Genomic DNA, 13,475 nt, shown 5'->3' with positions numbered 1-13,475 from the left:
AAGTCTGCAAATGTAGCATCTAGCACAAATGGATGTTTTTTTACAACCAGAATATAACAGCAGTACTTTACACTTGTACTGGACTGTTAAAAATGCAGCAGAGGCCGCAAATGTAGTATCTTCCACAAAATGGGTGTTTTAACAGCAGTTTTTAACGATTGCATTGGAATGTCGTAAATAAAGCAAAGTCCGCAAATGAAGCATCTTGCACAAAATAGGTGTTTTTTTTTATAACAGCAAAATTTAACGCTTGTATTCGACTGTCAGAAATGCAGCAAAGGCTGCAAATGTAATATCTTGCACAAAATGGGTGTTTTTTTAAAACCAAAACATAACGGCAGTATTTAAAGCTTGTATTAGACTGTAAGAAATGGAGCCAGGCTGCAAATGTAGTATATTGCTCAAAATGGGTATTTTTTTTAACCACAATATAACAGTAGTATTTAACAATTGTATTGGACTGTCAGAAATGAAGCAAAGGCCGCAAATGAACTATCTCTTGCACAAAATGTTTTTTTTTTTTTTTAAATAACCAGAATATAACAGAAATATTTAACGCTTGTATTGGACTTTCGGAAACGCATCAAAGGCCGCAAATGTAGTATCAAGCAAAAAATAATTGTTTTTTTTTTTAAAAATCCAGAATATAACAGCAGTATTTAACGCCTGTATTGGACTGTCAGAAATGCAGCAAATGACGCAAATGTTGTATCTTGCACAAAATGGGTGTTTTTTTTAAAACCAGAATATGAACAGTAAAATTTAACGCATGTATTGGACTGTCGGAAATGAAGCAAAGGCCGCAATTGAAGTATCTTGCACAAAATGGGTGTTTTTTATAACAATAACATAACAGCAGTATTTAACACTTGTATTTGACGGTCAGAAATGCAGCAAAGGCTGCAAATGTAATATCTTGCACAAAATTGGTGTTTTTTTTTAAAGGCAGAATATAACAGTATTTAACGCTTGTATTTGACTCTCAGAAAATGAGCAAATGCTGCAAATGTAAAATCAAGCACAAAATGGGTCTTTTCTTAAAAAACGGAATTTAACTGCAGTATTTAAAGGCTGTATTGGACTGTCGGAAATGCAGCAAAGGCCGCAAATGTAGTAAATAGGTGTTTATTTTAAGACCACAATATAACAACAGTATTTAATGCTTGTATTTGACTGTCAGAAATGCAGCAAAGCCTAAAAACGTAGTATCTAGCACAAAATGGGTGCTTTTTTAAATCAGAATATAACAGCATTATTTAACGTTTGTATTGGATTTTTGGAAATGCAGCAAATGCCGCAAATGTAGTATCAAGCACAAAATGTTATTTTTTTTACAACCAGAATATAACAGCAGTATTTAACACTTAACTGGACTGTTAGAAATGCAGCAGAGGTCGCAAATGAAGTATTTTGCACAAAATGGGTGTTTTTTTCAAACCAGATTTTAACAGCAATGTTTAACGCCTTTATTGGACTGTCAGAAATGCAGCAAAGGCCGCAAATTTAGTATCTTGCACAAAATGAGCGTTTTTTTAAAACCACAATATAAAAGCAGTATTTAACGCTTGTATTGGACTCTCAGAAATACAGCAAAGGCCATAAATGTAGTGTAAAGCACAAAATGGGTGTTTTTTTAAAACCAGAATATAACAGCAGTATTTAACGCTTGTATTGGACTGTAAAAAATGGAGCAATGCTGCAAATGTAGTATATAGCACACAATGGGTGTTTTTTTTAAACCACAATATAACAGCAGTATTTAACGCTTGTATTGGACTGTTATATTGTGTTTTTAAAAAAACACCCATTTTGTGCAAGATATTACATTTGGGTGTTTTTTCAAACCACAATATAACAGCAGTATTTAACGATTGTATTGGACTATCGGAAATGAAGCAAAGGACGCAAATGAAGTATATTACACAAAATGGGTGCTTTTTTTAATAACCAGAATATAACAGAAATATTTAACGCTTGTATTGGGCTGTCGGAAATGCAGCAAAGGCCGCAAATGTAGTTGGGTGTTTTTTATTTAAAAACACAATATAACAGCAGTATTTAACACTGTTAAATAATCAGAAATGCATCAAAAGCTGCAAATTTAATATCTTGAACAAAATGTTTATTTTTTAAACCAGAATATAACAGCAGTATTTAACGCTTGTATTGGACTGTAAGAAAAGGAGCAAGGCTGCAAATGTAGTATATTGCACAAAATGTGTGTTTTTTTTAAACCACAATATAACAGCAGTATTTAACCCTTGTATTGGACTGTCAAAAACACAGAAAAGGCAGCAAATGTGGTATCTTGCACAAAATGGGTGTTTTTTTCAAACCAGATTTTAACAGCAGTGTTTAACGCTTGTATTGGACTGTCAGAAATGCAGCAAAGGCCGCAAATGTAGTATCTAGCTCAAAATGGGTGTTTTTTTTATAGAACCAGAATATAACAGCAGTATTTAAAGGCTGTATTTGACTGTCGGAAATGCAGCAAAGGCCGCAAATGTAGTATCTAGCACAAAATGAGTGTTTTTTTGAAAGGGCACCCTCTCATGCCAAATTCTTAGCCTAACCCCTTCCCTCCAGCCAGAGGTGTAAATTGACCATCATGCACTTTCTATAATGCCAGTGTCTTATTTGGCACAAGGGTCTTTGGGCCCCCTCAGGCTCCTGGGCCCGGTAGGGACTGCCACCTCTGCACCCCCTATTGCTACGCCCCTGAACAGCATTATTTAACGCTTGTATTAGACTGTCAGAAATGCAGCAATGGCCACAAATGTAATATCAAGCACAAAATGGCAGTTTTTTTTAAACCAAAATGTAACAGCAGTATTTAACGCTTCAATTGGACTGGTGGAAATGCAGCAAAAGGCACAAAATGTTGAATCTTGCACAAAATGTTTTTTTTTTTAAAGAACACAATATAACAGCAGTTTTTAACGCTTGTATTTGAATGTCAGAAATGCAACAAAGGCCGCAAATGTAGTATCTAGCACAAAATGAGTGTTTGTTTAAAAACCACATTATAACAGCGGTAGTTAACGCTTGTATTAAACGGTATGCAAATTTAATATCAATCACAAAATGTTTTTTTTTTTTTTTAAGCCAGAATATAATAGTATTATTTAACGCTTGTATTGGACTTTCAGAAATGCAGCAAAGGCCGCAAATGTAGTATCTTGCACAAAATGGGTGTTTTTTTTTAAACCGAAATATAAACAGCAGCATTTAATGCTTGTATTGGACTGTCGGAAATGCAGCAAAGGCCGCAAATGTAGTATCTTGCACAAAAGGGCTGTTTTTTAAAACCAGAATATAATAGCAGTATTTAACGCTTGTATTGGACTCTCAGAAATGCAGCAAAGGCAGCAAATGTAGTATATTCCACAAACTTATTTTTTTTCTTAAAATCACAATATAACAGCAGTATTTAATGCTTTTATTGGACTGTCAGAAATGCAGTATTGGCCGCAAATGTAGTATCTTGCACAAAATGGGTGTTTTTTTAAACTGTATTATAAACAGCATTATTTAATGCTTGTATTGGACTGTCGGAAATGCAGCAAAGGCCGCAAATGTAGTATCTTGCACAAAATGGGTGTTTTTTTTAAACTGTATTATAAACAGCATTATTTAATGCTTGTATTGGACTGTCGGAAATGCAGCAAAGGCCGCAAATGTAGTATCTTGCACAAAATGGGTGTTTTTAAAAAATCTGAATATAACAGCAGTATTTAACGCTTGTATTGGACTGTCGCAAAAGCCGTAAATGTAGTATCTTGCACAAAATGGGCGTTTTTTTTATAACCACAATATAACAGCAGTATTTTATACTTGTATTGGACTCTCAGAAATGCAGCAAAGGCAGCAAATGTAGAATATAGCAAAAAATTGGTGCTTTTTTTAAAAAACCACAACATAACAGCATTATTTAACTCTTGTATTTGACTGTCGGAAATGCAGCAAAGGCCGCAAATGTAGTATCTTGCAGAAAATGGGTGTTTTTTTAAAGCCAAAATAAAAACTGCAGCATTTAATGCTTCTATTGGACTGTCAGAAATGGGGCAAAGGCAACAAATGTAGTATCATGGACAAAATTGGTGTTTTTTAAAACCAGTATTCAACGCTTGTATTGGACTCTCAGAAATGCAGTAAAGACTGCAAATGTAGTGTCTTCCACAAAATGGCTGTTTTTTAAAACCAGAATATAATAGCAGTATTTAACGCTTGTATTGGACTCTCAGAAATGCAGCAAAGGCAGCAAATGTAGTATATTCCACAAACTTATATATTTTTTTAAAATCACAATATAACGGCAGTATTTAATACTTTTATTGGACTGTCAGAAATGCAGTATTGGCCGCAAAATGTAGTATCTTGCACAAAATGGGTGTTTTTTTTATAATTATATATAAACAGCAGTATTTAATGCTTGTATTGGACTGTCGCAAAAACTGTAACTGTAGTATCTTGCACAAAATGGGTGTTTTTTTATAACCACTATATAACATCAATGTTTAATACTTGTATTGGACTCTCAGAAATGCAGCAAAGGCCGCAAATGTAGTATCTTGCACAAAATGGGTGTTTTTTTTTAAATCTGAATATAACAGCAGTATTTAACACTTGTATTAGACTGTCGCAGAAGCCGTAAATGTAGTATCTTGCACAAAATGGGCGTTTTTTTATAACCACTATATAACAGCAAAGTGTAATACTTGTATTGGAATCTCAGAAATGCAGCAAAGGCCGCAAATGTAGTATCTAGCAAAATGTATGATATAATCACATTTGCAAGCCCGTGTGTGTGTCAGGACTTTTTATTTTAAATCCAAAACAAATACAATTACCAATAAAGGACTTAACCCGGCCAGACTCCCACCCCCCCCCCCCCCCTTCTACATTCATAGTACCCATTCATGCACATCCATACACTATTTACATATTTACATATCAACATATTTATACAACTAAGACAAAACTAAAAGAATAAATAAATTAAAATACAATAATATATACAATATACAAGACCTATCCATAACCCTAAATCTAACTTATAACCCATCACCGTCCCCACATAACACACCAAACCGGTCTCCCACAGAAGTTCAAGAGGATAACCCCGAGCTTCTCCAGTTCCATAGTTCTCCCCAGTCGGACTGGGGCTGACCGGTTTGTAAGGGAAATAACAAAAAAAAAATTTTTATTTTTTTTTATATATTTTTATAATTTTTTAATTTTTTTTATATATATATATATGTATATATATTTTTTTTTTTTTATATACACACACATATAAATATATATACATACCGCCCTCCCCCCAAACCCCCCTCCCAACCTGACTAACCCCAACATTAAGTCCCTAATAATCAACTTATACATATATAATATACATATACAATATCATATTATACATAACACAAAAAACAGACTTTTTTCAGCTATGGTTCAGTGCCTGTAAACCAAACCATCCTGCTTTATCATAAAACAAAACAAAAATCTAATAGTGTCATGCCAGCCCACCACCAGGGCTGAGAGTTACTCGGTTAGTGTACCCTGAAACAAAAGCCCCTCCACAGATGAGAGACTTTAGGGCCACCCAACCTTTCATTCTCAAGAGAGCGCACTTTATCCAGGTCACCCATGATGTTCCTATATACCGTCTCCACTGGGAGGACTTTAGAATTCGTCGACACTAGACACCTTGCGCACCAAATGTGATACCTGACCACTGCACTAACTAGGAATAAAGTGCAACGGTCCCGTCCACCCAGGTCTTTGAACGCACCATAGGCCCACTCTGCATAGGATAGGGCAGCCAGCCTAGGCCAGCCGATGGAAGTCCCCACCCTTTTGTAGACCTCTATATTAAAAGGACAGTGAAGCAAGAAATGGTCCATACTTTCCAGCACAGCACCGCACTCCTCCCGGGGACAACCCCTTTCCTCAGAGTTTCTACACTTCACATTATCCCTTACATATAGCTTACCATGGAAGCAGCGCCAAGCCACATCCCAAACTTTCAAGGGGATCCTCACCGAATTAATTAAAGTCAACCCTCCCTCTAGATCCCGACTTGGGCAATCCCTCAAGGCCAACGGAGGCTGGAAGAAGGTAGACAGGACCTTAAAATCAAGGTCGAACCTCGACTTGGTCTCTATCTCTCCCCTCCCGAGACCCCATCGCTTTATAATTCTCAGGACCGGGGCAACATAAGCCGGGAGATATCTCTGCCTTGACGAACGTAGGTCTTTCACACGCCCTCCTGTCTCCCATTCCTGGAAGAAGGGCCGAAACCATTCCCTACAGGAATTCACCCACCAAGGAGCCCTCTCCATCCAGAGGATTGCAATGTTAGCTTTTAAGAAGGTATTCGTTAGGAATACCACTGGGTTGACCATACCCAACCCACCTAGTCTCCTTGGTCGGTAAGTGACATCTCTCCTGACTAGGTTCAGCCTGTTTCCCCATAACATCTGGGAAAACAGGCTGTGGACCGTTGCCCAGAGAGAGCCTGGCAGGGCACAGACAGTGCCCAAGTACAATAGTACCGGAATCAGATAAGCCTTGCACAGGTGAACCCTTTCCCTGAGGGTCAAAGACCAACCCTTCCAGCGGTCTACCTTTTGACCGACATCTTTCAGTCTGCCTTCCCAATTTTTCCGATGATAGTCCTCATCCTGGCCAAAATTGATGCCGAGAACTTTGACAGTTTTCTGAGGCTCTGGGAGAGTGCCCTGGAGATCAAAAGTAGGTTCTCCTTCTCCCAACCAGAGAGTTTCGCATTTATCAAGGTTGATCCGAGACCCAGAAACCTCTGAATAGCGGTCCACTTCCGACATCACCCACCCCACCTCCTCACCGGAAGAGGTGAAAATGGTGACATCATCCGCATACGCTACCACCCTCAAAGACGGCCCCCCTGCCCCCGCCAGTTCCATCCCCACCCCCGCTAACGGTCCACGATCTACCCTTCTAATGAAGGGATCGATCGCAAACACATACAGCAAGGGGCTTAAGGGACATCCTTGACGGACACCGGAAGTCACCTCGAAGGGCTGTCCCGACCAACCATTAACCAACGGGAAACTCTCAGCCCCTTTGTACAAAGCTTTTAGCCAATTCACAAACCTCCCCGGCAGACCGTACCACAAAAGGACGGACCACAGGTACTCGTGGTTCACCCGGTCAAAAGCTTTAGCCTGATCCAAAGACAAGAGAAACCCCTTCCAAAGGCCCGCCCTGCCCCGCTCCACGGCCTCTCGGACACTGAGAACGGCGCTAAAAGTGCTCCGACCGGGAACTGTGCAGTGCTGAGCCCCCGAAAGGAGTCTCGGTGCAAACTTCACCAATCTATTAAAAAGTATTTTTGCCAGGATCTTTCTGTCCGTATTGAGAAGCGATATGGGTCTCCAATTCTCAATACGGGATGGATATTTGCCCTTTGACAGAATGATCAGGGCTGACTTACCCATTGACTTTGGTAAAGTGCCCGAGGAAAGACACTCATTAAAGACCTCAGTCAAAGGAGGAACTAACTGTTCCTTGAAAGTCCTGTACCACTCAGATGTTAAGCCATCCGGACCTGGCGATTTCTTGGGCCTAAGCCCTTCAATGACCAGTCTCACTTCCTCTTCCCTGATTAGTTAAGACAAAACGTCAAGAGAGGGGTCCATTCCTGCCTTGGGAACAGCTTCAGCCAAGAAAGCTGAAAGCTTGTCCCGATCTAGTTCTTTCCTACTCAAGAGGTGAGAGTAGAAAGACCTGACCACCTCCAGGATCCCTGATTTGGACCTATTCAGGGATCCTGTACTATCAATCAGGCCTGTCACCAGCTTACGTTTTACTGACATCTTACAGTTGCCGTAAGGGTTGGGCGAGCGGTACTTCCCAAAATCCCTCTCGACAACCAAAGATGCGTACCTATCGTACTGACACCTCTTAAGCAAGGACTTCACACGAGAGATATCCTCGCGGCTACCTCCCGTCGAGACCAGACTTTCAAGTTTCTTCCTCAGTTCCTGGTACAGATTATTTCTGTCCTGGCACCTGAGGTACGAAAGCTCTCGGAAAAACCTCGCCGTCCTTGTTTTAAACATCTCCCACCACTCTGACTTACTGTTGCAGAGGTCCACTAACGGTTCCTGGCCCTGAAAGAACTCCTCGAAGGATTGTCTTATTGTCGCATCTTCCAGGAGAGATGAATTCAACTTCCACAAACCTCTGCCCATACAGGGGGTCTCTGCAACATTCAAAGAAAAACAAATTAAACAGTGATCGGAGAAAACCACTTCCTCAGTCTCCAAGACCGAGAAAACAGCTTCCCCCTTCAAATAAAACCTATCTATTCTAGACCTATGGCTACCTTGATGAAAAGTGAAGTCCACGTGGTCTGGCTTATGCTTTAAATGAGCATCCACCAGACTAGCTTCCTCAACTATCTTACTCAATACGACGCCATCGGTATCCAGCCTGACTTTGGAGCCTCCCCTATCACAGACTCTTGTCACATTGTTGAAGTCTCCACCAAAGATCACCTGACGGCTGGAAAAAAGGTAAGGTTTAATCCTCATGAGGAGACATTTACGATCCCACACAGTTTGTGGACCATAGATGTTAATGAGCCTCAGCTCTTGTCCTCCCATGAGCACATCCAGGATCAGGCACCTTCCCATTTCTAGTTCAATTACTTTCCTGCATTCCACTCTTCCAGCGGTTTTAAAAAGTACCGCTACCCCGCTACGTGGTTCGGCCGCAAGAGACCAGAAAGATGGACCATGCCTCCACTCTCTCTTTGCTTTTTCTATCAACTCCATGGAAGTCAACCAGGTCTCTTGCAAAAATAAAATATCAGCATCAAAATGGCTGAAAAAATCAAAGGCCACATAACGAGCCACGTCTGACTTAATGCTAGCAACGTTAATGCTTGCTAGCGTCAACAGGGTGAGTTCCGCCATCATAAGTGATTGAACTAGATAGCTTTCTTCTTAACCCCACTGCCACCCTCACCATCACCATCACCATCACAACCATCTGACTCCTCACTTTCTTTCTGCCTTTTCAGGCATTTGGAGACATCCATATCACATTTCTCTTTGCCCACAGGATCTGACTTGGCCCCCCCTCCAGAAGGTTTCCCCTCTGAAGGGCAAGGCCCGGCAACCCGCGAGGAGGCCTTCTCACCCTCCGGCACTGCATCCCTCGCTTCCCCCTCAGCCAAGCCAGCCTCGGAGGTATCGCTTAGGACGCCGTACCGGTTGGAGACCTCCACAAGAGGGGCACCAGCCGAAACCTTCCTTGGTATCTGGTCAAGGGAGAGTGGGATGGACGGATCCCACTCAAGAGAGGCCTTCCTGCCCTCTCTTTTGCTGTTTCTCTTCTTACCCTGCTTGTTACTCCTCCTCACCAACCATTCACTGTCCTCCTCATCCACACTATCCCCACCTGAGGAGACAGAGACAGCGGAGAGGTCGGCCTCTTCGGGATGAACTCCGGGGTTCCCATCATCATCTCTGTCATCTTGGCCACTATTGGCCGGATTCTCAACTAGGGTACCAGTTGAGGGATCAGCTGCCTCCTGCTCCCTCTGTTTGCGGCGTTGTTCCTGCCGCCTGACCCTAGCTGCCGTAATTTTTTTTACCTTATCGGAATCCTTTTTGCTTCCTCCAGTGCTGGGATCCCCGGCAATTGTCTCCTCACCAGCCGGCCCAGTCCCGGCAGCAGACTCTTCACCAACTGCAGGCCCAGCCTTGCGGCTAGTATCTGCCTGGTTCTGAGCCTGTCCCTGAGCCTGGTTGGCAAAGGCAAGCGGACAGCGACTAAACGGGTGACCCAGGTCTCCACACAGGTTACACCTGATCTTCCGACAGGTTGCGGCAAGATGGTCACTCCCTACGCACCTCTGGGTCTTACATTGTGCACTGAAGTGTGTGGGGTCGCCGCACCTGTGGCAGACCTTTGGCTGCCCCTGGTAAAAAAACATTATCCGATCCCTCCCTATGAAGGCCGAGGAGGGGATATGGGTAACAGAGTTTCCCTGGGCCCTTAACATCACGTTAAAGGTCCAGGCCCCAGACCAAATACCGTGCTCGTCCAGGACCTTGGCTGGGTAGCCCACTTCACCGTAGCGACCCAGCCAGGTCGCTATGTCTACACTGGAAAGAGACTCATTACAAGGTAACACAGTCACTTTCTTCACCTTGTTCTGGCGGGTGATAGCCTGGACGGCAAAACCCTGCCACTCCGGGGTGCTCTTTATCAGCTCATATCTGGACCAGAAGAGCTCAAGCCCCTCTGGTCGGACAAAGCTAACATCAAAGAACTTGGTCCCGTAGGGATGGATGAGGGCATAGATGTCTTTCGCCTCAAAACCCATCTGCAGGAAAAGCTCCACAACAGTCTTCCTAGAAGGTGTTGCTTCCTCACCTTTCCAAAACAAACGGGCCACATTCCTACGGTCCCCCCCGGGTGTGGGGTGAGTCCAGACGGTCTCACCCCCTTTCTGCTCTCGGAAGGTTCTCAGCCCGTGTCTCTCCGTCCAGAAAGACAGGTCAACCGATTCACCCTCTACTTGTATGGAGGTCTCTGCACCCTCTTTCAAGTCCCCCAAGAAGCGCCGTTGCAAGTTACCCTTGCCAGATCCCGTGGGCAAAGAGTCCCTTGTTCCCTGCTGAACGATCTTTGAATACGTACATTTTGCATTTTTTTTCCCTGTCTCACCCTTTCTTCCTCCTCCTCCTCTTTTCTCAATTTCTCCATATCCTCAGCAGACAAAATCCTTTCATCATATTCTTCCATATCCACATTTTCACCGCCTACAACATTCCCACTTACATCATTCCCACTCACTTCCATATTTTCACTTACTTTTGTGTTCCCACTTGCATCCACACTTGGTCCTGCATTACTGACTCCATTCTCCCCCTCTTTCATACTACCTTTCATATCTCTTTTTACCTCGTTCACTCCACTTTTCACCACATGCTTATCACTTTTACCCCGGGAACCACCACTCACTCCCCCTAGACTGGCCGGGTTCTCCCCACTTGGCTCTCCTGACCTTAGTGGTGCCTTTGCAGGCACCACCACCCCCGCAGAAGGAGCCACCTTGTCCGCCCTTTTCGCAACCTTGTCCGCCCTTTTCGCAACCTTGTCCGCCCTTTTCGCGTCCTTGTCCGCCCTCTCCTCGTCCGTCTTTTCCTTGTCCGCAGCCATAATCTCCCGCTCTGTACAACCTAACTCCACATCAGGAGCTAGGCTGGGCTCAGCAGCGGGTTTTGAAGTGTTTGAATGGCCATATACCAACACCTCTCTCCACGACTTTGGTTCTATTTTTTTTTCCCTTTACTTTTTCCTCTTCCGGTATCTCCTCATCTCCAAAATAGAGCCTACCTACTGGGGATTCCAGCTGCCTGATGCTCTGCAATATCAAACCACCAGACTCACCTTCATCCCCGGAGGCTGCTCCCTGACTCCAAGAGGGTTCCCCCTGCCCTGCTGGCAAGGAGTCTTGCCCAGAATTTTCCGCCATTACCGTTTTTCTCGGGCTCCTGGTCCGCAGCCCTGACAGACCAGGAGAGCCAGACTCAGCATCTGACATGGTTTTAAACCGTTTGTCATTTTGGAATTTTTCCATAAATGGACCGCCATTTTTTTCTATGGCCAGTTTCCTTTCTTCCAATGTCATTATCTCCTCCTCTAGCTTATCCAGCTTAGAGGAGATTTGGCGAGATAAACGGGAAACAAGGCGCTCATAGGGTAGTAGTTTCTGGTAGATAGTGTTAGATAGAGTATTGTATCAGTAGTTCCACTCACCTTCTGGTGTTTGTGCTTGTGTCAGCACAACACTTGCAAAGGCGGGGGATAAAAATCCGATCTGGATGAGGTATGCTGCCGGTATCTTTCTCAATCCTTGGAGTCGCCAGTACTCCAGAGGAGTGATGTAGAATGCTAAAAGAGGGCTGTGTACTGGCTTGTACACACTGTGATACCTTTTGGCGCAAAACCACAATAGCGAATGTCGTCTTTTTTTATAGAAATATTTATTTGTTCGGATGACAACGCGTTTCGGAGTAAAAACACTCCTTTATCAAGTCTTATGGGCCGGGCAGACACGATTGGCAGGGCTGGTCCAATTGCTGGTGCCTGGTCCTGTCCTTGTGTAGCGCGGCTACACAAGGACAGGACCAGGCACCAGCAATTGGACCAGCCCTGCCAATCGTGTCTGCCCGGCCCATAAGACTTGATAAAGGAGTGTTTTTACTCCGAAACGCGTTGTCATCCGAACAAATAAATATTTCTATAAAAAAAGACGACATTCGCTATTGTGGTTTTGCGCCAAAAGGTATCACAGTGTGTACAAGCCAGTACACAGCCCTCTTTTAGCAGCTTAGAGGAGAGAAAAGTTTTTTTGCGCTTAGGCAATAAGCCCTCCTGTAACTTCATATTTTTTTGTTCCAATTTAACTTTTCTTAAGTCTTTTTTAATTTCATCATATAGCTTCAAATAAAAGACCACTCTTGAAGCAAAAATGTCTGCAGTATCTGTGGGGCCTTGCACACCCCAGTTGTGAATCACCTTGGTTCTATCCATACCAGCCCCACCTAGGTGAGACAAACCAGACTCTCCAGGGTGAGATACATTTGCTCCACTGACCCTGGAAATCACATTTCTGGACTCCTTTACCGGCATCTTGTCCATTAACACTTTAGGGCCAGGCATCCTCCGCGCTGCTTGTTCAGCAGCAAAACCTTTTTTAACCTTGCCCACCACTTGTTCAGCAGTGGACATTTTTGGATCACAGGGCTTAACCCCATGGACGCCGGCCTGGTCAAGGGTCGAGTCCAAGCTCCTGCCTTTTTTAATATTTCCCCGGGTCTTCCCCGAGAGTCGGGTCTCCGGGCCAAACCTTCCCACTGCGCTCCTCTCTGGGGCGCTGGATTGCAAAATGTTCACAGAGGTCCCATGTCGCTTACCTCCTCCTGGCTGCGACACTACCCCCGATCGCTGCATACCTTCAGACGCTGTGTCCAATGTCTCAGGACTGCATGGTCTCTCTGAGCCTTCAATCTCCACCTCCACTTCATACACCACAGGTGCAGGCGTATCCTGTGTCAGATCCACTGCTTCCATCGCCGTGCCACTGTTGCGGCCGCCCGATATAGAACGCCGGATGGCAGCAGCCCGGGTGTCCATACCGGGAGAGAACGCCACCCCCTGGGGAAAGGGCAGCGCTCCCCCCGGCAAACACTGATGGCCTCCAGGCCCTGCCTCCACGCCTTTCCTGCAGCTCTCACCTTCCAGGACCTGGGATGATCTCACACTGGTCAGCTGACAGGAAGTGATGCAAGCAGGAAGGCCCACACAGACTGTATACTGTCTAGTGGCTATGCTTCCACTCATACCGTTACAGGGTTTCATTCACTCAAATACCTTGCAGATAAAAAAAAAATGTATTTAAAATTTTTCTGTGA

General features: G+C 43.8%; 1 protein-coding gene across 1 annotated transcript; it reads right to left on the bottom strand.

Moving 5' to 3' along the window:
* Positions 1-7,649: 7,649 nt before the first annotated feature.
* On the bottom strand, positions 7,650-13,197 carry LOC122920075. The gene is made up of 2 exons (XM_044269284.1): positions 12,978-13,197; positions 7,650-8,245 (listed from the first exon to the last, which is right to left on the bottom strand). Exons 1-2 carry the CDS (start codon positions 13,195-13,197, stop codon positions 7,650-7,652), a joined length of 816 nt encoding a protein of 271 aa, XP_044125219.1.
* Between the last annotated feature and the right edge of the window lie 278 nt (positions 13,198-13,475).

The sequence above is a fragment of the Bufo gargarizans genome, chromosome 10 (assembly GCF_014858855.1).
Source record: "Bufo gargarizans isolate SCDJY-AF-19 chromosome 10, ASM1485885v1, whole genome shotgun sequence".
NCBI classification, from domain to species: domain Eukaryota; kingdom Metazoa; phylum Chordata; class Amphibia; order Anura; family Bufonidae; genus Bufo; species Bufo gargarizans.
Note: the sequence above shows the minus strand (reverse complement) of the source record. Positions and strands in the feature narration are given on the sequence as shown.

Bases quoted from the DNA above. Each gene is read 5' to 3' on its own strand.
- LOC122920075 (XM_044269284.1), bottom strand. From the start codon at position 13,197: ATGGACACCCGGGCTGCTGCCATCCGGCGTTCTATATCGGGCGGCCGC. The intron at 8,246-12,977 runs GTAAGCGACATG...TGAATGTTGCAG, and splicing joins AGTGTCGCAGCCAGGAGGAG to AGACCCCCTGTATGGGCAGA.